This window comes from Crocodylus porosus, unplaced genomic scaffold, assembly GCF_001723895.1.
Source record: "Crocodylus porosus isolate Cpor-Errol unplaced genomic scaffold, CroPor_comp1, whole genome shotgun sequence".
In the NCBI taxonomy this organism is placed as follows: Eukaryota; Metazoa; Chordata; order Crocodylia; family Crocodylidae; genus Crocodylus; species Crocodylus porosus.
Window position 1 is genome coordinate 20284929 of NW_017728907.1, and position 22436 is coordinate 20307364.

The window sequence follows — 22436 nt, forward strand, 5'->3', positions numbered from 1 at the left end:
GAATCAGTGCACCCCTACCCAATAGTTAGATTCTATATATGAAACATTTATAAAATGTGTTATAATTTTCCCATTACTGGAGGTTTATCTCAAATTTGTCCCTCCCCGCACTGCTACAATTGGGAAAGCTGTGGCTGGGGGGTGTTAATAAAGTATTAAGATTATACCCGCAGATGCTTTATAATACACAAAGTTCACAGCAGGGCACATCTCTTAAGAGAGACTCTATTAGAAAAAGGGTCCAATTGACTTGTGATGTGGAAAGGGGTTATGGTTTTCCAACACTAGCACTGGACGTGTCCTCTCATTAAATATATAGTGACAATTTGTATTCATGAAAATGAGGGGCTAATAGTGTATTTACTCACATACCACACAACTTTTTCCCCAGAAAAAGCTATCCAAAATTGGGGTGAGTGTTTTAAGTGAAAAAGCCAATTTCCATGCCAAAATGGAGGTATGAGGATGCAGGAATGGGTGTTGGGGCTGGCTCTCTCCAGCTTCAGCGAGGTGGTGCAGAACCTATGGCTCAGCCAAAAGCTAGAGATATACCTCTCTCACGGGTATTGCCAAATTGGAGGTAACTTTTGGCTGGCCAGCCAAAAGCTACTACCAGTTCAGCAGCAGCTGTTTTATACCTCTAGCTTTTTGGCTGAGCAGGAAAGGAAAAGTGTGCAATGCAGAGGAGTAGGTTCTGCCCCAGGTCCCTGCAGCCAGAATTCAGCTATTTCCAAACCTTGGAAAAATCCTCTCTCTTTATTCTGCTTTCCCAAACAATATGTGTGTCTTATTTGGGGCATGTGATATGCAAGAAAATACAGTGGTACCAAATAAAACACAAGTTCATTTTTAACTGGAGCTAGCCAGACTTCGTAACAATCTGCCAATACATTTGCAGACATACAGAACAAAATAGCTAACATGCCTGAAGTTGTCAAAGACTTCTCTATAATGGGGTTTGTACAGGCAGGAATTTTTTGGTGACATTCCTTCAAGTAGACCTTTTGAAGAGCTTACATCGTGGCACTGAAAGAAGATGAACAGCAGATAGTGTTGCTCACCAACTGCCATATACAAAGAACTGTATTACTTTAAAAACGCTCTCGTCTCACATGCATCCTCCTTGAGAATTAAGACATTGACAGTTTGAAGTATTAAAATAAGCAGTTTCTAACAGAGCCAAAACACTAAAACAAACAACTGAAAAAGAAAAAATTTCTACAGCAAGATAATTACTGTGGGTTACAGTTCCAGTTGCTCAGATATGTTCAAGCTTGGCTGGGGCTTGAACATATCCCAGACAAAACCAGGGCTGTCTACCAGCAAGGGAGGCATCTCCCTTCAACACATCTTAGAGTAGCCTTTGGGCTGAGGATGTGGTGCTATGCATTAACATTGACCTAACCCAGTGATGCTCAACCTTTTGCCCCTGCAAGTCAGAGGAGTGGTGCAGGGCCAGTCCATGAGCCAGACTGAGCCCCATGCACCTGGATTGAGCCCTAGGGGCTGAGCATCACTCCCTCCCACCCCCATGCATCAGAATTGGGCCCCAGGGCCTGGCACCTTCCACTCTTGGTCCCCCACATGGGACTGGCCCCAGCAGCCAGGTGTCACCCCCTCCAGGCCCTGTGTGCTGGAGTTGAGTGCACAGGGCCCGATGCTCCCCATGGGTCTGGAAATATGGCAGCAGGGAAATGGTGGTACCACTCCCCTGCCATTCAGTTTCTGGACCTATGAGTGTTCCATGTGCTGGATGATATGTCACTGTTGGCTTAACCTGGTCTTCAGGTTGGGGGTGAGAACCAAAAAATGGTCCAACAAAATTATATCAAGCCTTAATGAAATTATCATCATTTGAAAATGAAATAAGCATCTGGCTAAAAACACCCACAAGAAATTTAAACCCAAATGAGAATTTTCCAGAAGGTCACAAACTTCTGAAGGATCGTGGCTATAAAAGAGGGCTTTAAATCAAAACCAAACAATGTTACCATGAAGCCACAAGATACACACTGCTCATAAACATGAAAGTACATGATCTGAAAAGCAAACATTTATTATAACAATATACTGTGGACAGTGAGAATAAATGTTCCTTCTGGATTTAAAACTTTTACTGAATGACTATTCTGGTTATTTAATTGTGTAACTATTGGTCAGTAGCACCATTGATGGGGCTTAGTAGTGCTGTTGCTAAAGAGCCTCTGTCATATCTCTGTTCATTTATGATGTGAAATTCCAACCCTGATTTTAAACTCCCACCCTTTCCCCCTAAAAATTAATTCAGATGAATTCCTGATTAATAATAAAAGGCCTTGCTATCAGCATTCAGAGCCCCAGCCGGGGATGTCATGGCTCAGAGGGCAGAAATCTGCTTAGAGCTACAAGAGAACCCAACTGAATTTGTGGCGTCTCAGTCTATGAATGTGTAAGCACTTCATCTGTTCACCAAAATACAATGTGCTGAGAAGCAGGGGTGAAGGTAGCTGTATGTATTATGGACCAAGAGCAGAGATAGGTGGCAGTGTGCAAGAGCTGAAATCACCGTGGCAAAGCTGAGACATCATTAGTTACATACTGATTGAACAACAGAGTGTGTGTGTGTCCATTCAAGTGTTTGCTTTTACCATAAGGGCTTGCACTGAAAAATAACACCAATTTGTAATTCAGATGCACATTTCTTTCTTGATGCTTCCATCAAATTTTGTCATTTCTTCCCCAGCTCAGTGATTCTGACTCTGAGAAATAGAAAAAGCACTGGACGACGATCACACTTTTTTGTCAAGTTGGCAAACCCAGTGTTTCTCTTCAGGTATCTGTCTGGCTAATCGGAAAGAGGCAGTAATACAATCCAAATGAAACACCAGCCAGCCTATCTGGTCTGAGGCAACAGAGCTTCTGATGGGCTCACAATAACCCTGACTAACCTATCCTGGAACAGCCTGGCAGAAAGCACTCACTTTCCTAACCAAAATAAATTTTTCCTTACTTGTCCTTAACCCAGCTAAGTGCACAACAAAGGGAAACATGGCTACCAGACATCAGTGTAAGATCCATTAAGCTCTTACTTCACAAACCCCAGCTGGCACTAGTAGCAGGGCACTGGGGTGTGCCCGCTCCTTTAAGGGAGCTACCAGCCTGCGATACTGCTTGCAGGTGATGCAGGGAGCAAACGAGAGGCACATCTGACTGGAAGAGGACTCAGGCTGGAGCTATATAAGCTCAGAGCCCCAGTAAGTCAGGGATGTAGCCCTGCCAGCTGAAGGAGAGCTCCAGGAGAGCTACCGAGGGCTGCTAGACTGACTTTTCTGTTGCCTGCAGGAACAGTGAGGCTTGGGAGCCCTACCTGGGAGGCTTGCCAGCACAAAAAGGGAAGGGACGGTTCTCCCTCTTAAAGGGGCAGAGGGCTTGTTTCCCCTTTGGTGTTTCTGTTATAGCTCAGGGACTTATGGTTTCAGTTACAGTTTCACACTGGTGGTTTGGGTTGGGACTGTAGGGGTGGTATATAGAAGTCCCATTAGTGCTCAAGGGGCACATGATCACCTTGAGTTCTGCCAGAGACCAGCTCAAGGCATGAACAGCTGTAGAGCCTGGAGTGGGCAGAGTATAAGGCCAGGGAGGCAAACAGGGACCAGGGGTCTGGTATCTGAAAGGGCCAAACCAGACCTAGTGCCTCAAAGCCAGGTCTGATACAGTGGGCCTAAGCTAGAAGGCCTAACTGAGAGTACAGGTGTGGATGTCAGGGAGCCCGAAGCCCCAACAAGAGAACAATGTTATTACCATAACACCTGCGAGGCTTGGGGAGTGATATAAGGAAGGGTTGGAGCCAGGCAATTAGTCCCTAAGGCTTGAAATGCCCTGCGATGGCACTGTTATAGAGTGAGGCCCAGTGAGGGGCCTGAGGAATAATGAGGCCAAGAGAGGGGCCTGAAGGAATAGTGAAGAACAGTAGGATACCAGGAAACCCTAGCAGGGATTCAGCCAAACTGGGACCCATGCAAAAGCCTAGGGGCAACCTCTTTTTTAGAATCATAAGGAACATCAAGGCATGGCAGACAAGATAGAAGGGAGGGCACCCTATGGGCAGAGCGAGCCATGGTCACAGAGCTATCGGGGGTGTCATGGCTACCCCTGGGACCCCAATGTGCTAGGGTTGCCAAGATCTACAGGAAAAAAAGAAACTTCCTGGTACTGTTATGCTGTTATTTTTAGTGGTCCATCCACCAGAAACCTAGTTAAAACTAGCAAGGTGGTATTATTTGCTTGGATGGATTACACTGCTGCCTCAATTAATAGATGTCTGATCAAATATTTAGTACCCGGATTACAAAAATTCTAAAACAGGAATTAAAAAAAAAAAGTCTAGGGTCATGAATTAACATGCAAAACCATCAAAGGATCAACATAAGCTTTTCTTCTCATACCTCCTCATCTTTCAAATTCACATCCACTTTTTTGGATTGGATAGCTTTAGTTACACGGTCAATGTTGTTTTCTCTGCAGTAATCAAATATGTTCTTGTCCTCCTCCCTAATTAGGAAACAAAAGTGGAAAAAGATGTTGTCTTACTATGTAACACACAAACTACACACATTAGATGCTACCTTTACTTGCAGATGCATTAATTTCAACACCCTCACTGGAGTGGAACAGATTTCCAAAGCTGTCATGCACAATAATGTTTCTCAAAGACAAGACAGCACAGCCTGTTTCCCTAGAAAGTAAAAGTTAGTTTGAACAATATTGTACAAGAGAAAGAGAGAGACTTTGCTTACACTAATAAACTTCCAGAAGGAATCCAGAAAGTTAGGCTATACAAGACAAACTCATCCCAGGCATAAGTCACTGCAAACCCTGCAAATGAAAGTAAGGCTAAATTTGGTCCCTCCCCTTATATATGTAGGAAAGCCTTCATTCAACTTTCATTCACTTTTTTTAGTCTTCCTTTCTCATACACAGTGGCAAAGATATAGATATATATCTATATCTATAAAATCTTCTTCAGAATCAGTTTCCTCTTTGCCAGATTCCTCTGCAGAGGTTCCAGTGTTTTGAACATTACGAAGCACTGCAGAAACACTGGATATCTCAGAAAAGAGCCTCCATTCATAGACAGTTCTCTACAAACAAGAAGAGTTATTAGAAAGGAGATTCAAGATATTTAATACTATTCTATTATTCCATCCAGGGATGGGTGGGTGGGTAAGTGTGTGTACACATGTGTGTTCGAATAAGAGATTATTCAAGGCAGCACTAAAGACCCTTCACTCTCCTAAAGAACCAGGTGTACTGCCCTTGCCAAAGCTTCCAGGAGGGGTTGCTGAACTCAGAACACTAAGTGAGATCATGCCTGGTGCAGCTGTGCTCAAGCACTGTTTAGTGTTATGGTAATATATCCTTTGGGGTGAAGTTTGAAAAGGGATGTGGTATAAGGATTTCAGATTTTACCTGCAAATCCCACTGATGCACAATGGGAGTTGCACAAATAAATCTAAAACCATTACTAAGAACATTTATCTCTCTAAGTCTAATGCACACAGAAGACCCAGCTGTCATCCTCCAGCATACAAGCTACACTGCTGGGCATGATAAAGCTGTTCCATGATGTCATAAGGGATCTTATATACAATGTCTATAAAATGTCTTGTTACCTTTATGTTAAAGATGTTGTTTCATGTTGGCTGGTAAAAACAGAAGGTTTAACATGTTGCAACAGAGTACCGCATCACTCCTCACTAAAAGAGCCATTTTTAACTCCAACATCTGCAGCACCTTAACCTGCCAGTTTCCCAGCAGGAGAAAAGGACTGAATGAATGTGTATCTGCAAACTGCTGTACAGGCTGCCCCTCATCAAATTTCAGCCTGGTGCTCTGATATATGAATACAAGCTTTATGTCAATCTGGCCCTGGACAAGAGTTTAAGTGATTGTTTGTGGACTGACTGAAAGTAAAATAAAACACCAGTCCTCAGCCTTTATGCACTTTCAAGAATTTCATAAAAGCTGTGTCAACACACAAAAGTTCTACCAGATTAACAGGACTGGTCTGGTTACAGAAGCATAAAGGTCCAGTATAGCCGCGGTTATGTCATATACAAGTGCCTATACAAGTATAGCTTATTCTCTTATGTAAAAAGGGATATGCTACACCAGTTTAAGACCCCTTTACACTGCCATAACTCTTTTCACTAAGAGGTTACCAACTCTAAGTATTTTGTTGGTAAAAAAAGAAAAAAAATACAACAAACCAAAACAGTTTGCAGTGGGGGAAAAAAAATCTGTAAGGAGGCCAAAGTAACCTCTCCATTACAAAATGCATGACAGTGCCACATAATTTAAGAAAAGCATCTGGTTAGCTCTCCCACTGTGCATCCTGATTTTCTGTAACTCAGTTCTATTATGCCACAGTATATGATTAATCTAGAGCAGTAAGTCTCAGTTGGGTTGTCACAAGATCTTAAGGAGGGTGATGTGGGTGGAGGAGGTAAGCACTTGCCCTCTCCGCTGCCTGGCCCCTGTGTAAGGAGAAAAGCACTGTAATAAATAAAAGTTTAAATGGGGTGGCATTATATTTAGAAAAGTTATGGACTGAGGGGGGATGAAGTCTAAAAAGTTTGAGACCCATTGACCTAAACGAACAGCAGAACCCACAGTTCATAGTCCTGAAGAAAGTCTTCTATGAGAATGGAGAACTTGCTGGAGTAGGTTCGCAACCAACAGGGAGTTTATTAGAACAGGAAGAAATAGGATGCAGAATGTGATGAAACAATTTCAGGAAGACTGACTCCATGTTATCAAAATACAAAAGAACTTATCTTATTTGGGAATAGTGCACTGACCTTACTTTGCCTTGGAAGGCTAAGATAAACACTAACAAAATGAAGCAGAAACTAAAGATGATGATCCTTGCCATCCAATGAGGGATGAAGAGAAGCCCTTGACAACAGAATTGTGACTGGTGCTTCAACAGAAATGAGAATATAGGAAAAATGCTGGTAGCATAAATAAGTACCATCTGTTTACATTCTGCTACTAAAACTTAGAGATATTAACCTAGAGATTTACATATGGAGTTTTATACAAACCTTTGTCCCATCTATTTGGCTTGTCTGTATTGTCTTCTTTCCTAGAGACCTAAGGAAGGGTACTGTGGTACCTGAACATACTGTTTAAATCTATCCCAACCATGAAGTTGGTCCAATAAAAAAAAAAAAAAAAAAGTCAATCACAGAAATCTTTGCCTCTTGCACACTTACTGGACCATAATGGCTACATCGCTTCAACAGTACTCAAGAGTACATACCCTTTTATGAAACTCCCTCCTTCTCCTATAACTGAAGAAAAGGGGTCTGCACTAGAAAACTTGCACCCCTGATCATTATAACTGCTGTATTTTTTATCTGAACCAAGATAAACCAGAACAATCTAGAGTACAGTTGGTAGTATTATATAGGATACCAGGAATATTAACATCTTAACTTGTAAAGCACTTGTACTATGCACAAAGCTATACTAGCAAGTGTGCTTCATGCTGGCATGGGTAAAAACATCCCATGAGTAAAACAAGCTCTCAGAAAAAAAGAAGTTTTGTCAGCATAACTCTGGCAGAAGCCTGAGGTGTAGCCAACACAGCTGTACCAGTCATGGACCACTACTACTCTCAAAGTCCACACCATACCAGTACTCAAAAAATAAAAGCTTGGTTCCAAGAAACCCAATCTGTCTTCAGAAATTTTAGAAAGGCAGGTCCAACCTTACATGCTTATACACATACTGACACATAGGAAGTAAATATAGGTATCTCTGGATTTCCAGAAACTGAGTTCTTAAGAGATTAACAGAATAGTCTTTTCCCAATCTGATTCAAAAGAGATGAAGACTAATATTATCTACCTGTAGTATAACAATTAAGACTGCTCAAGACACAGCTAAAAAAGTACCGAGAGCCCCAGGTAGAGAAACTTGGAATGATGAGGGGGATTTTTTTCCTAATGATTTATCCTAATGAAAAACAGTGTTTGCCAAAGTATTGTGTAATATGTAGATATTACCAGCCCAATTTTTGGTGGATAATCTGCAAATGGCTCAGAAACCCCTTTGTGATGGATTCAACAGAAGCTAAAAAATAAGCAGCAGAGAGGAAGAGATAGCTGGGGAACATTGTAAGGCTGCTGTCTGCATGGCATTGAAGGAAAAAGGAAGATTTAAAATGATTACCTCTATCAAATGACTTCGAACAAAACTGAGTTAAAACATAAATGTTATCCGTCTTATTTAAGATATCTACAAATGGTAAAGACCACAAAACTTCAAGCTAATGAAATATATAAGGTTTATTATTAAAAAGAAATAGGAATGCACTGAAGATAGAAAAGATGTGAAAAGACTAATCTTGTTTTGTTTCCTTTACAGATTATTTCTATAGTGCTATAATCCATTTTGCATTTTACTGACCCAACGTAAAGAAGATGTGGAATTAGTATTTTATTTAAAGATCACCTACCAAGAGGGAAAACTGCGTCTGTCCCCTTGGCTTTTTTGGGTTTTTTGATGACAGCTGAAAGGTTTTGTTCCCTGCAGACAAACACAGTAGCCAAAAAATGTTTCTCTGCTCTCTGCCAATAGCTCTGAAAGAGGAATGTGAAGTCCAGTTCGCCTCCATTTTGCTGAAATCACTGGAAGCAGCAAACCTGGAATGGGGGCTTCCTTGAACCTTAACTGAAGGTAAACTGAATTTTGAATGGACAGATCCTTCCTTCCACCCACACAGAATATGCAAGTTAAACAGTTTTAAACCAAAGATTCTAAAGTAGCTTTAATTTTTAAATATTGCTAATCAATTAGACCTTAATTTCTCTCAAACTTTACCATTATAAACCAACTGGCTCTTTAGTCTTTCACAGAGAGTTCCAGGAAAGGCAAGGTAGGGAGAAAAAAAAATATATTAATTTCTAAATTTTAAAAAGAAAAGGGAAAAGAATTATTTTCTTTACCTTTAAAACAAAGCAGTGAACAGATGCCTATGCTCCATCACTATCAGCAACCTTTTCCCTTTCTTTGGATTGATCCTAAATGGTTTTGTGCAGAAGGATTTGGCTGAAGAATGCCACCTTGCCCAGGAAGGGCCTGTGTGCTGCAAACAGGTGGCTTTGCCCGTCTGCTTGGCACAGTGCCGCCAAGCATACTGAAACTCAATGAAGCACAGCACAGGAGGCAAGCATGGAGCCAGGAGACACTTGCAACAGCTACTGTTTATGTCAAGGCCCTCTCCCCCAAGGGACCCATTTTCACATAATCTATAATTATCTCTTCGCTTTAATCGCCTCGTCACTTCTGAGGCTCTCCTGGGCACAGGAAAAGGAAAAGCTCATTAACTGAACCTTTTCTCCTCTCTCCAGCCACCCATAGCTTTTAATTGCTTGGTGTTGTTATTATCTATCAGTGCAACTGGGATCATTTTCATAAGAAAGGGAGGTGGGAGGGAGGGAGGCAAGCATGTGTCCCCGAGGTATACACCACAGACAAACCTTTGCTTTCTCAATTATTTATGCCAGCTGAGGTTTTACAGGCTGAATAAATCCATAACTCAAGTTTATTTTGAACAGTCAGGTTTCCTCAAGGGAAATGTTGCCCACTTGCCTGCACACTTGTGTGCTGTCCTCAGAGAGTACCTGGGACATAATAAGACATGTGTCATCCAGTTCTCCACCCATCACAAAAATGCACGTGCAATTTGGAAGATTAGCAGCATTGTATGATAAGGGGCAGCAGGGAAACAGTCGCTCCCATTCATAGATGTTAAATCTCCTTAAGGTGGAGGGCAGTGACCTAAAGAAAACATATGCCAGGTCAATGTTTGAAGAAGGAACCCCCCCCAAATCCAGATAGAAAGGACAGATGCACATGTGCAAATGCATACAGACGAAAATGAAAACAAAAACAATACAAGTTGTTGCAACAGCCATGACAACATAATTTTATTAAAATTAACATAAGCAAAAGAGCGGCTATTCCTAGATGCCACCAAGAGTAAGAATTGCCTGGATTTTTAGGTGTTTTGTTTCTGAGCAATGGTGCATATTTGCAGTAGGGCTGTGCATAGTGCAGCCTGTTTGGTTTTCTCCAATCAGAGGAGTTCTTTCAAAGGGTTTTATAACCCAACATGTGTGTGACAGACATCTGTGGTGCACCCGCGCTGCATGCACGCACATACATAATACCAATCGGAGTCCTTTATTCCCAAACCAAGAACACTCGGTCCCATTTTTATACCTAATTCCGCAGCTTTGTGATCAGTTAGGACTAAAGCATTCCCAGGGAAGGAAAAAAACACTCTTAATCACTAGGATGTTTTCAAAATCCATTATTGTTTAGAAACAGCAACTTTACAAGTGCATAGTGGAAGAAGCTCTTTAAAATTCTGCAGGCCTTTGTGCCTGACCACATGCAGTGACCTCTGGTATTTTCTGCCAAAACAGTTCATTTGTCTCTCAGAACAACTAATCAATTCCAGAGCCCATCAATCATTCCAGTTTTGCACTAGTCTAGTCTAGCTCAGAGGGGGCCAGATGGCTGACTGTGTTAGTGGGATTAATAAAATTCTGATAGATTACATGGCATCAAACGGACTACAAAACATGATGGGGACTATCAAATCTTTGCACAGGAGAAGGTGGGGGGAGGGGAATGAGGGTGTAGCCCATCATTTGTTGACATTTTAGTTCTTGCTTTATGTCTAGCTCCTAAACTTATCCCCTAGACCTTAATCAGGGCCTCCTCAGAAGTACACGTGGCTCAAAGGGCTCTTCCTTTCTTCAGAACATACTGGAGTGGTTGGGTGGAAATTTACATTAGAGAAGGGCATCTTTCTTAAACAATCCCCAACACAACCAATTTAACTCAGCTCAAACTCTCTCGGCATTATCTAACTTGAATCACCAATTTAATCTAATCAGAAATATAAATAAGAAGAATGAAGTCTGAGAAACCCAAGATTTAAGGAACAAATCTTACATAAGTTTAGGTTGCCTGCACTATTATAGAAGAATTGTTTATGTTAAATCAAAAAGAAAATGGCCTGCTAGCAGCATTATATTATTACACACTCACAGAATCATAGAAAAGTAGGGCTTCCTACTTTGGACAGATCCTCCAAGTCCATTATCTAACCCAGGGGTGTCACACTGATGAGCACAGGGCCAATTCACAGGCCAGAGCAGGCCCACAGGCACATGCTATGTCCCGTGTGGGTCTGATCAGATGAAGGGGCACTGGGATCCAGATAGTGGGTCTCTGCTGGACTGATCTAGCCCACTGGTTGCATTTTTGACACTCCTGGTCTATTAACAAAACTACAGTCAAACCTGCCACAAGACAGCACTTAACTGGCCATAGCAAAGTAGGGGACCACAGCAGCGAATGTCCTGCTGCTATAAAAGTTGTTAAAATATGCTCAAGAGATCCCAGAAAGAGGGCCACACCTCCAGCTGCAGAGGAAGGCAAAGCCCCACAGAACCCTTACCAATCTGACCACAAGGTAAAAATCCTTCCTAACCCCAAACAAAGTGACCGGTCTGACACCAAGTGGAGGGACAAGAGCCCCCAGCTAAGAATCTACAAGCTTAAGTCCTAGCAGGAACTCTAGCACACACCAGTCAAAATCCTCAGCCTTGGCTGCAGCCAACATTCAATGCTTGAAGGCAACCCCCCAACCCCCACCTGACACACGTAGCAGCCAGGTGCAAAGCAGGGGAGGGGGGCATGACTGAACACAGCATAGGAATCACTGGCTGGAGCCACATCCCCCATCTGTGTGTCTGTGGCAGCAGCAGGCGAGGGAACGTGGCTCCAGCCAGCAGGCGGGGTGTGGCTCTAGCCCCAAATTCTGCAGCACACCTGGACGTGCTTCACGGCATACCAGTGTGCCGCAGCATACCGGTTGGGAAACACTGTCCTAGATCATCTCTGACCCCTTCTTATCCAACCTCTTCTTGAACATTTCCAATGATGGAGATTCCACAACCTCCCTAGGCAGTCTATTCCACTGCCTTGCTGTTCTAACAGTGACATTTTTCCAGTGATATCCAAAGTAAACCTAGTTTGCTGCACCTGCAAGCCATTAGTCTATCCTACTCTCTGCAGCAAGAAAGAAAAGGCATTTCCCCTCTTCTTTATTGGCCACTCTGCAGCTATTTGAAGACTGCTATCAAGTCCTCTCTTAAACACCTTTTCCACAAATTGAACATGGCTATTTCTTTCAAACTCTTCTTGTATGACTTGCCTTCTTAGTCCTTTATCATTACTGTTGCCTGCCTCTGGACCCTCCCTAACTTCACCATGTCCTTTTTAAAATTTGGAGCCAAAACCTGCACACAGTCGTCTAAGATGAGACCTAACTAGTTTGAGTCATGAAGCATGATCACCCTCCAGTGTTCTGCACCTAATACTTCTATAGCTGCATCCCAAAACCACATTCACCCTTTAGCTCCAGCCCCAATATCCAATCTGTAAGATCCTTATGAACTGCACTCCTGTCCTCCAACATGTTTACAATTCTTCAGTTTCATGTCATCTGCAAAGTTGCTCAGGAAGCTTTCAATTCCAGTATCCAAAACATTAATGAATAGGCTGAACAGCACTGGTCCCAGAACAGATACCTGTGGCACTCCACTCAAAACTTCCTACCACTCCAACACAATCCATCCCTTTGCTTATGGCTAGTGAACTGGTTGTCTATCCATTTTATAGTACTGCCTAACCCACATTTCTCCAATTTGTTTGTGCAAGGGTCATGTGGGAATTTCAAAAACCTTGCTGAAGTCCAGATACACTATATCTACAGCATTCTGTTCATCCACCCAAGTTGTTACTGTGTCAAAGGAGGAGATCAAGTTTGTTTGGCATAATCTGTTCTCAGTAAATCCACACCGGCTGCTTGTAATCAGACTTTCCTCCTCCATATGCTTACAAGTGGACTTTCTTAGGATATGCTCTAGTAACTTCCCAGGTACTAAGGTAGAGTTAACCAGTCTGTAGTCCTCCTTTTTGCCTTTTATAGAGGGGCACATTGGGTCTTTTCCAGTTCATTGGTACTCTGCCCGCCTCCCACATCTTCATAAATATTATTACCAAGGTTCTTGTTCAACTACTGTTATGTGAATGTTTCCACCTGCCAACAGCATTTCAAGCCACGGTGATCCCATTAACTCAGCACGGCTCTGTATGTGTATGTACTCCAGATATGCCCCACAAAGGATCCATGTACTACTTAGTCCCCTACTCACTGAACTGGGTATTCTTGCTACAAGTCCAGGGATGCTACACAAATTTACATGCAGATGATATGCAGGGCATCCTTACCCAGCTCCACCTCATGGAGGGTAGGGCCACACTAATCATGTACTCCAGATTGAGAAAAGGGGTGACAGAAGAAATCTGGGTGAATTGTTTGGGGCCCCATTTGGTAATATTTGCCAGTCCTTCAAGGCTCGTGAAGAAACGGGAATAATTGAAACTGGGAAAGAAAGGCACAACTCAGTTCAGGAAGTGAAGAAGTAGTCAAAATATGTACAATGTAGTGACTCACCATGACTTAAAAGGAGTCAGCACTGAGGACAACTGAACACATTTCACACAACCACATAAGTTATTCAGATGGTGTGTACTAGCCTATGGCTAATGGGAACCTACCACAACATGTCAAATGTAGCAATTTTGGCAGCAACGTGAAGGTGCCAAAGGTGCGAGTCCAAGGCACCAAGGAAGGTGTGAGTCAGGGTAAACTCTGGTCTTCCTCACATTGCAGTACCTCTGGGCCCAATGCCAGTTCTTTGTGGAGGAAATACACCCCACCTTTTTTTTTTTTTTTTAAAAGGGCAAAAAAAAAAAAAAAAAGGTTCCCATCAACATCTTGGCCTTTTTGGTTAAGATCAAACATAGCATTTCTGGCACCAAGGGGAGGGTATCAGGGCTGGCTCTGGCCTTCCCGGTGTCAAGCCAAGTGCCAGCTCCCCATGGGGGGGGGGGGGGAACACCAACTCATTTCTTTAAGGGCCAGACAAAAAGTGCCCATCAGTATATCTGCCTAATATGGGCCATGTGTTTTACAGTTATACTCAGTATTAACTGCATTTCATCAGCTTCATAGTTGGCTTCCATTACTGAGCACATGATGTTTTTAGCAGCAGTTAAATAATAAACAATTTATTTAACTAAGTTTCCTTGTCTGGGAACATAAGAACGGGGGGGAAATCTCATCTTATATTCAAGTACATACGTTATGTTCTGGATTAGGAACAAACATGTATCTTAATGCACAATTCTAAACACACAGGTTTGAAAACACTGGTACTGGTTCCTTGAATGCTGATCACTTGTTGATGTACAGCAGATGATTTTGTTAGCTCTTTCAACAGCTTCATATATAACAGACCACAAAATGCTGTTGATTTGCCAGTAGTTCCTATCAGCTGCAGATCAGATGGACTTATTACTATTCCCATTCACTCCTTCGTAGAAAATTGTAACAGACGGTTCATTCTTCCTCATGGCTCTTATAAGTAGGCTTCCAAAGGGCTCCATCTTGCCTTGGATATTTCTTAAAGAGATTGTGAGATTTTGGGCTTCAGAGTCATTGGCTTGCTCACAATAGTCAGCTCCCTAACTGTTTCCTCCTCAACTTCCTATTCCTGATTTTCCAAGCACCATGGCTAGGCTAGAATGCTGTAAAGGCTAAAACAGCTTGTCTGAATTGATCCTAAGTTAGTGATATCAATATATGGACTAACGCAACCCGAGTAACATGGAAGTAGTCTGAACTGCTTTGTCCACAGAATTTATGACTGAATGCAGTCTCAATGGCATGCAGAAGTTGTAATCACTGTTCCTGGATTGCCAAGTAGCATCAGTAACCTAAAGTACTTTTTGCCAACCTTCATAGACCTGTAGATTGTAAACTTCCGAGTCTGATGTGTTCTTGACTACATGCTGTTAACCTCAGGCTCGACTACCACAGTGTATTCTAAGGGGACTTCCTTTGAAGACCATTCCTAAGCTTCTGAAAGGGCAGAATGCAACCACCTGCCTCCTAACTGAGCACTAAGTTCTATGCTAGCAGCACCCAATTTTTTGGGTGCAACTCAAAGTGTTCATTATGTACAAGGTGCTGAAAAAGTCTGGCTGCGATTGCCTTTATCCTGTCTCCCATACCAGCTGAATTACCTTAGGAGGGCACACAATGAGACATAATTTGGCAGAGTTCTCTCTACTCTAAAATTCATTGCTTCCAGCACTCTGTCACAGCCCAGGTGTGCTGAGGTCTTTTTTGACCATGGAGCAGGACATACTTGTGCACTTGAGCTTCTTCAATTGGTTTCAGAGCTAGAAAGCATCTAGCCCATCAATTGCCAAAGGAGACAGAGGCTAAAATGGGTTTGATTATTTGTGCCAAATGTTGACAACTTCATTTTACTGTCTGGATTCATCCCAAAAATGACTGATTATAATTTCAAAAAACATGACCACACAAAAGAATATCATTTTTCTCTACATCTAGGGTTCTGGGCTTGCAGATTTTTTTTAATGTGCTAAGCACTGAGTATGTGAGGAGCCCCAATATCCCCAAAGTCCATGGCCATGTGCACATGAGCGGGAATATGCATTTCCCCAGGGACAAATAGCAGCAGCACATATTTGTGCCACTGCTACCTGTCCCTGGGCATGCCCCTGCAGGTGCGCTATAGTGTGTCGCAAACTGCCCTGAGTGGGGTAGGGGAGGCAGGGGCTGGTATTTAGTATAGCATGCAGCCCCCGGGATCTGAGATGTTGGATAGCCCTAGTCTAGGGAACAATCCGGTGCTCTTAGTTTAGATACACTGGCTTCAGCTTGAAAGCCAGCAAACCCAATTCTTAGGTAAAGTGGTATAACACTATTCATATACAAGCCTGTTAAACTAGTTTAAAGCTGCCTGGAGAGGTTCAAAAGTACACCTAGAAAATGAAGTACTCTTTTGAACCAGGTCAGTGTTATATGTATACAGCAAGCATTCCAAGATACAGGTCTAGTCAGTCTTCCAGGCATCCAACACAATACGACACTGACTGCTTCCATTCCCCCTGCTAACTGTTGCAACTGGCCACTGGTATATGACCAGAAATCTGCTGCCCCCTTTTCTTCTTCCAACTTTTGTTGACATTTGCTAAAATCAGTAAGCTCCTTTGTCCTACTTGTTCAGCAAGGGCTATCTTTCTAACAACCGGCGGTGCCTTCACTTCATACTCAATCATGGGCCCTTGTCGTGCCCCTACCCTAGCCTCTTAGGATCCCAAAGTGTGGGTTCAATATGACCCCCATTCCAGGCAACCAGAGACAGGCAAGCACACTGCAAAATATAGTCAAGTGCAGGCTACTGAACTTCACTGAACTCATGTTTAAGGGAGAAGGCACAGGTCATCTATCCCCTGACACCTTGGCAAAGCACGGGTGCAAGCACTCTCCCCCACCCACCCAGCGCAAGGCATACTAGGCTGGCTTCTCTCCCCCCCGCCCATCCCATGGTGTCAGAGCCACACACTTCAAATGTCCAAAAAATGATCATTCTACTTGGATTGCACTGTACACATGGATCCCTCTGATCCATGACAACTGTGAACTAGATCCCAATTAATGACATTATGGAACAGTTCAGCTGTTGTGTGTCTGTGTTCTTATTGTGTACTCCCTTTCAGATTCTCCAGCTGCTCACATACCCCTACCAGCGTGTTTTATATTTTAACCCCTGAAATGCCAATTACTATAATTAAAATTAAATTGCCATTACACAATTTCTCCCATGTACCCCCCAGACATGTCTTGTGTACCCCCAGGGGTAAGCATACCAGTTTGTGAACCCCTGCTCTACCACATCATCTTGATAAATTCAGTAGTCAAGATCTCACCAGTGTCACCTGTATTGGGGCTAGTCTAACAACACTTTTTACAGCAATACAAGCATGACATAAAAGTATGGTACTTTTTCTATTAATATAATTATACTAGTATAATTGTTAACATGGATGCTGTTATACTGGTATGCATATGATTTTACTCACAAAGCTTATTCTTATATGGGAAGAGGAATACAGGAGTAATCACATTTATTTGAGTGTAACCTCATCCAAACTAGGTGACTATATTGCTTAACTATAGTGGCATGGCTAAAATGATGCAACATTGTATTCACACATAAGGGTTTAAATTGGTGAGAATTAAAGATTTGCTATATAAGATCTGGCCAAGCCTTCTAGAAGCACAACTATCAGCTTGCTGCTTATTATATGTACCTCAGAAAACATTTCTCCAGGTAACTTTGAAAATATTTAAATGTTCCATGCAAAATGTTCTTGTAAATTCTATTCAAATAAGGTATCCTTGGAAATAAACAAAACTTGCTTCACAAGTAGCAAGAAGAAATTTAGAATAATTAAATAAATAAGAAGAAATTTTCAATGATATTCTGCTACACTGAGCAAAGAACAGGCCTAAAATGGGAATAGATGTACTAATCCATTCAGCCTTCTATTATGGTAACAAGATTATGGAGATGAACCTTTATGAAATTCACCACTCAGCACTACCTAGTTGGTTTAAGAAACTACTGTGCTGATATGGCTCAGTTAGTAGTATTTTCACTCCTAGGTTAAAAGGTAGTGAATTCAAGGACTCGAGTTCAAACCTAATGCCAATGGTGTGGCATTGCTGGCTTCTGGACGTGCTATTTCTTAGATCACATGCTAAACCGAGATTGCTGCTACCCACATTTGTTAAATGTTCAAGTGGAAGCTATAGATTTGTTAAACTTTTCAAAACGAAGAGGGGAATAGCCCCAGATTCCTGGCCAATCTTTCCAGCTCAGTTAAATAGGTTGCAACGTTCAGTGGAAAAGTTCGAACTACAGGTGAGGGAGAACTGTTGCAGCATTTCTTATTCAATCACCCTACCTTAATGCATGGAATAGTTCATGTCTGCGTTCATGAACACAATATCCCTGGCAGCTGGGGGGTGGGGCACGGCTGTGCTGGAGGCAGCGGGAGCATGGGGGCAGGAGCGTGGCAGTGGCAAGTGCAGAGCTCCTGAGGAGCTCCTTTGAGTGTATTTAAACATAGGGAAAAAGCAGGAGGAACTTGCCCAGCTGCTAGCTAGGAAAAACTCAGACCTAGTGGGGCTTACAGAAACCTGGTGAGATTCTACCCATGACTGGGCAGTGGACATCGAGGGACACAGTCTGTACAGGTGAGACAGAGCAGGGAAAGGGGAGGCGGAGGGAGGGGGGATGTAGCGCTATATGTCAAAGAGCAATACACATCCTCATTGATCAGGATGGGGTCAGAGGAGGGGCAAAATGAAGTGCTCTGGGTAAGAATGCAAGTGGGACATGGGGAAAGGGACTTGACAGTGGGCGTCTACTACAGACCGCTCACTAGGGGGACGAGCTGGACCTGGAATTCTCAGGTAAACTCACGGAGGCAGTAAAGTCAAGGGACATGGTCATCATGGGTGACCTAAACTACCCAGACATCTGCTGGGAGGAGCCATCAGCCAAGTCTGACTGCTCATGTAGGTTCCTAGCCAGGACACAGGACCTCCAGCTAACCTAGGAGGTGCATAGTCCCACCAGGCGAAATGCCTTGCTGGACTTGGTGCTTGCCACAGACGACCTGGTGAGAGGGTCTGCAGGTATTCAACCACCTAGGCGACAGTGATCATTGCCTGCTGGAATTTACTATCCAGAGCAGGGTGGTGAAAGCAAGCAGCAAGGTAGAGGTCCTTGAATACAGGAGAGCTGACTTCTGTAAACTAAGAAGGTTAGTAGGAGAGGCATTGGGGTCTTGGAGCATCAATGAGATGGGAGTCCAAGATGGGTGGTTGTTTCTAAAGGAGATGAACCTCCGAGCTCAAAGTGAGTCAGTCCCAATGCGCACCAAGGGGAGCAAGAGTGCTATGAAGCCCCCATGGCTCAGCAAAGGCACCCAGGGATGCCTGAGGGCAAAAAGGCAGGCATACAAACAGTGGAAGCAAGGGGCTATCACCAAGGAGGATTACACCTCCATTGCTCGGGATTGCAGGGAGGATGTTAGGAAGGCCAAGGCAGAGATGGAGCCACGGCTATCGACCAGCATTAAGGATAGTAAGAAGTCCTTTTTCAAATACATAGGAAATAAGAAGGTACCAGCTAACATGGGGCCCCTACAGGATAGGCTGGCAGTCTAGTGATTGTAGAAAATGAAAAAGCTGACCTCTAACAAATTCTTTGCCTCCATATTCCTGAACAGGGAACAGGACATCTCCCCCACTAGAACTGTGGATGGACCCAGGGAAGGCACTGCCATGCCTAGGGTCAGGGGTGACCTAGTTAGGGAACTTTTGGAGGGGCTGGAAGTGTTTAAATCAGCAGGTCCAGATGCTCTTTACCTGAGCGTGCTAAGGGAATTGGTGGGGGTCATAGCAGGGCCCCAACACAGCTCTATGAGCACTCATGGGGCACTGGCCTGGTACCAGAGGATTGGAAGAGGTCCAGCGTGGTCCCCATTTACAAGAAGGAGAGAAAGGAGGACCCCGACAATTATAGGCCAGTCAGTCTTACCTTGGGTCCTTTGAAAAAATTATCAAGGAGTACATCTGCACGAGCCCAGCAGGGGAAGTAATGCTCAGGAGCAACCAACATGGGTTCACTGAGGGCAGGTCCTGCCTGACTAAACTGGTTTCTTTTTATGATCAGGTCACAAAGTCCCTGGATGAGGGTGTCAGGGTGGATGTCATCTTCCTGGACTTAAAGAAGGCCTTTGGCATCGTTTCCCACCACATTCTCCTAAAAAAAAACTAGGTGGCTATGGTATTGATGCCTAAACAGTCAGATGGGTGTCAGATTGGCTAGATGGTCGCACCCGGAGAGTGTGATGGACGGGTCATTTTCAAACTGGAGGGATGTGGGCAGTGGAGTTCTCCAGGGCTCAGTCCTGGGGACTGTACTGTTCAACATCTTTAGCAGAGATCTGGATGTGGGTGTGGAATGCATACTGTCCAAATTCGTTGATGACACTAAGTTGTGGGGCAAGGTGGGCACGCTAGAGGGGAGGAACAGAATGCTGCATCTAGGGAGAAGGAACCAGTAACACACCTATAGGCTGGGAAACACCCTTCTTATCAACATGGTGGCAGAAAGGGATCTTGGAGTCATTGTTGACTCCAGGATGAACATGAGCCACCAATACGAGGAAGCAGTCAGTAAGGCTAACCGCACCTTGTTGTGCATCTACAGATGCATCACAAGCAGGTCCAGGGAAGTGATCCTTCCCCTCTATGCAGCATTGGTCAGGCCACATTTGGAGTACTGAGTCCAGTTCTGGGTGCCACACTTCAAGAGGAATGTGGCTAGCATTGAGAGGATCCAGAGCAGGGCCACTCACATGGTCAAGGAGCAGCAGGGCAGGCCCTACAAAGAGAGGCTAAAGGGCCTGAATCTATTCAGCTCCACAAGAGAAGGCTGAGAGGGGATCTGGTGTCTGTTTACCAACTCACCAGCAGGGGGACCAGTGGGAAATTGGGGGAGGCTCTGTTCCCCCGGCCACCACCCGGGGCCACTAGGTGTAATGGCCACAAATTGTTAGAGAGAAGGTTCAGGCTGGACATCAGGAGACATTACTTTACCGTTAGGGCTGCCAGGCTCTGGAATGGGCTCCCAAGTGAGGTGGAGCTCTCTCTCCTACCTTGGGGGTTTTCAAGAAGAGGATGGACAGATATTTGGCTAGGCTGATAGAACCCCTGTACCCGTTCCTGCCTGGAGCAGGGGGTTGGACCTGATGATCTGCTTAGGTCCCCTTCCAACCCTAAGCACTACGATACTAAGATGCGGGTTTGGCATTCGTGAATATTTGAAACCATGAATGCTGAACCTGCAAATAGTGATAGTTTCCTGTATTTAAAAAAAAGCGGGGGGGGGGGAAATGTGACCATAAAAATAAAAAAAATTTCTGAACTTCTGCTTTACGACTGCATGTACATGTGTGTGTCCACGTGCATGTGTATACAAAGATCAATAAAACATTATTAGCATTGTGATTTCTTGATCAAAATGATGCAAGATATATAAACATGACAAGGAAAATGTGCAACTGTTTCTACAAAATGAGACTACATACTACTGAAGGAAACTTTCATTTCATATTTCCTTTTTTCTTTCTAACTAGAAATGTAATGTTGCATTCTCGCTGATTTCCCAGGTACTTCTTTTCTATCTTCATTCATACACTACATGCCCATCAGTAATCTCATCTTCATTGTGCAATCTTAAAAGTTGTCCTCATTTACTAACTAACCTAGTTTAAAAGCTGTCCCTTTATCACAGATTTCAAACACCAGTCATTCTTGTTTAGTAAAGGCATTTTTACTATGGAAGCTGTAGAGGGAAGAAATTTTATGTAACACAAGGCACAAATTCTATATTAAGACAAACATATAATTGTAAAGCCTTTATTCCAATACACAAATTCTGTATTTTTCAACTAAATAACTGTATTTGAAAGAGCTACTTCTGAAGGGGCACTGATAAAAGAAGAAAATCCTTGAGTTGTTTAAGTACAAGAGAGAAAACCCTGCCCTTCCCCCGACGTCTCCCACGAAAGAAAGATTAGTACCTGGCAGCTATACAGACAGTTATTGATTTAAATGATTATGGACCCAAAAAGTTCTTTCCTGTCATTTATTATCCTGTTATAGTTGCCACTGCACTTGTACAATGTTAAAAAGATGCTTAGCAAAATTAAACTTAAAAATATTGTTGGTAACTAAAGACCAGAGGAGGTAGTCACCTGATGGTTTCTTCTTGATACAGTGAGCTGACAACTGGGCCTCCAAATGTGGTTTTTCCTCCTTTTCCTTTCTTCTCTGTGGTCTGAAAGAAAAAATTGGTAGGGAGGACTGCTTTATAGTGTAACTTCCCTTGGGGGCAAGGGAGATTGGGGGGGGGGGAAATGAGGAGGTAGGGCTGGATGAAAATGCTGCTGTGGGATCCTTCTCCTTATTTCCTACCAACTTGCTCCAACACTTTATGCCTCTGCACCCCTCATTCTACACAAAAGGTGGAGGCCTCCCTCCGAAAAAAACCCAATCAATGCTCTTCTGAGCAAGCTACAGCTGGGAGTTGCTTGAGAGGTACACAATGTACCTCTTCTTTCATCTCCTCCACTCGTTCTTTTGAGTGTACCACCTTCCCAATAGCTTTGGCTACTTAGGAACCAAATGCTGATCCTTTGTGAGACAGCATAACATTATATTACTAGACTGCAAAGCTCGCCTTTATAAATCTATTTAATATAGATTTAAATTAAATTCTATCATGAGCAGCCTTTCCAAATGATTTACTCCAAGGGACTCTAGGAATCTTAATTATTTCTACCAGAAT

General features: G+C 43.2%; 1 protein-coding gene across 2 annotated transcripts in view; it reads right to left on the minus strand.

The window, feature by feature from the left end:
* Nucleotides 1–22436, minus strand: part of ACBD6 (acyl-CoA binding domain containing 6) — a 130019-nt gene that overhangs the window by 67818 nt on the left and 39765 nt on the right. For both annotated transcript variants that reach the window (XR_002100189.1, XM_019530939.1), the window contains exons 4-5: nucleotides 21844–21926; nucleotides 4425–4530 (exon numbers count right to left, since the gene is read on the minus strand). Coding sequence is in view for 1 of the 2 variants with exons in the window: in XM_019530939.1 (XP_019386484.1) it covers nucleotides 4425–4530; nucleotides 21844–21926 (189 nt within the window). In the remaining variant the exon portion in view is untranslated. The remainder of the gene's footprint in view (nucleotides 1–4424; nucleotides 4531–21843; nucleotides 21927–22436) is intronic.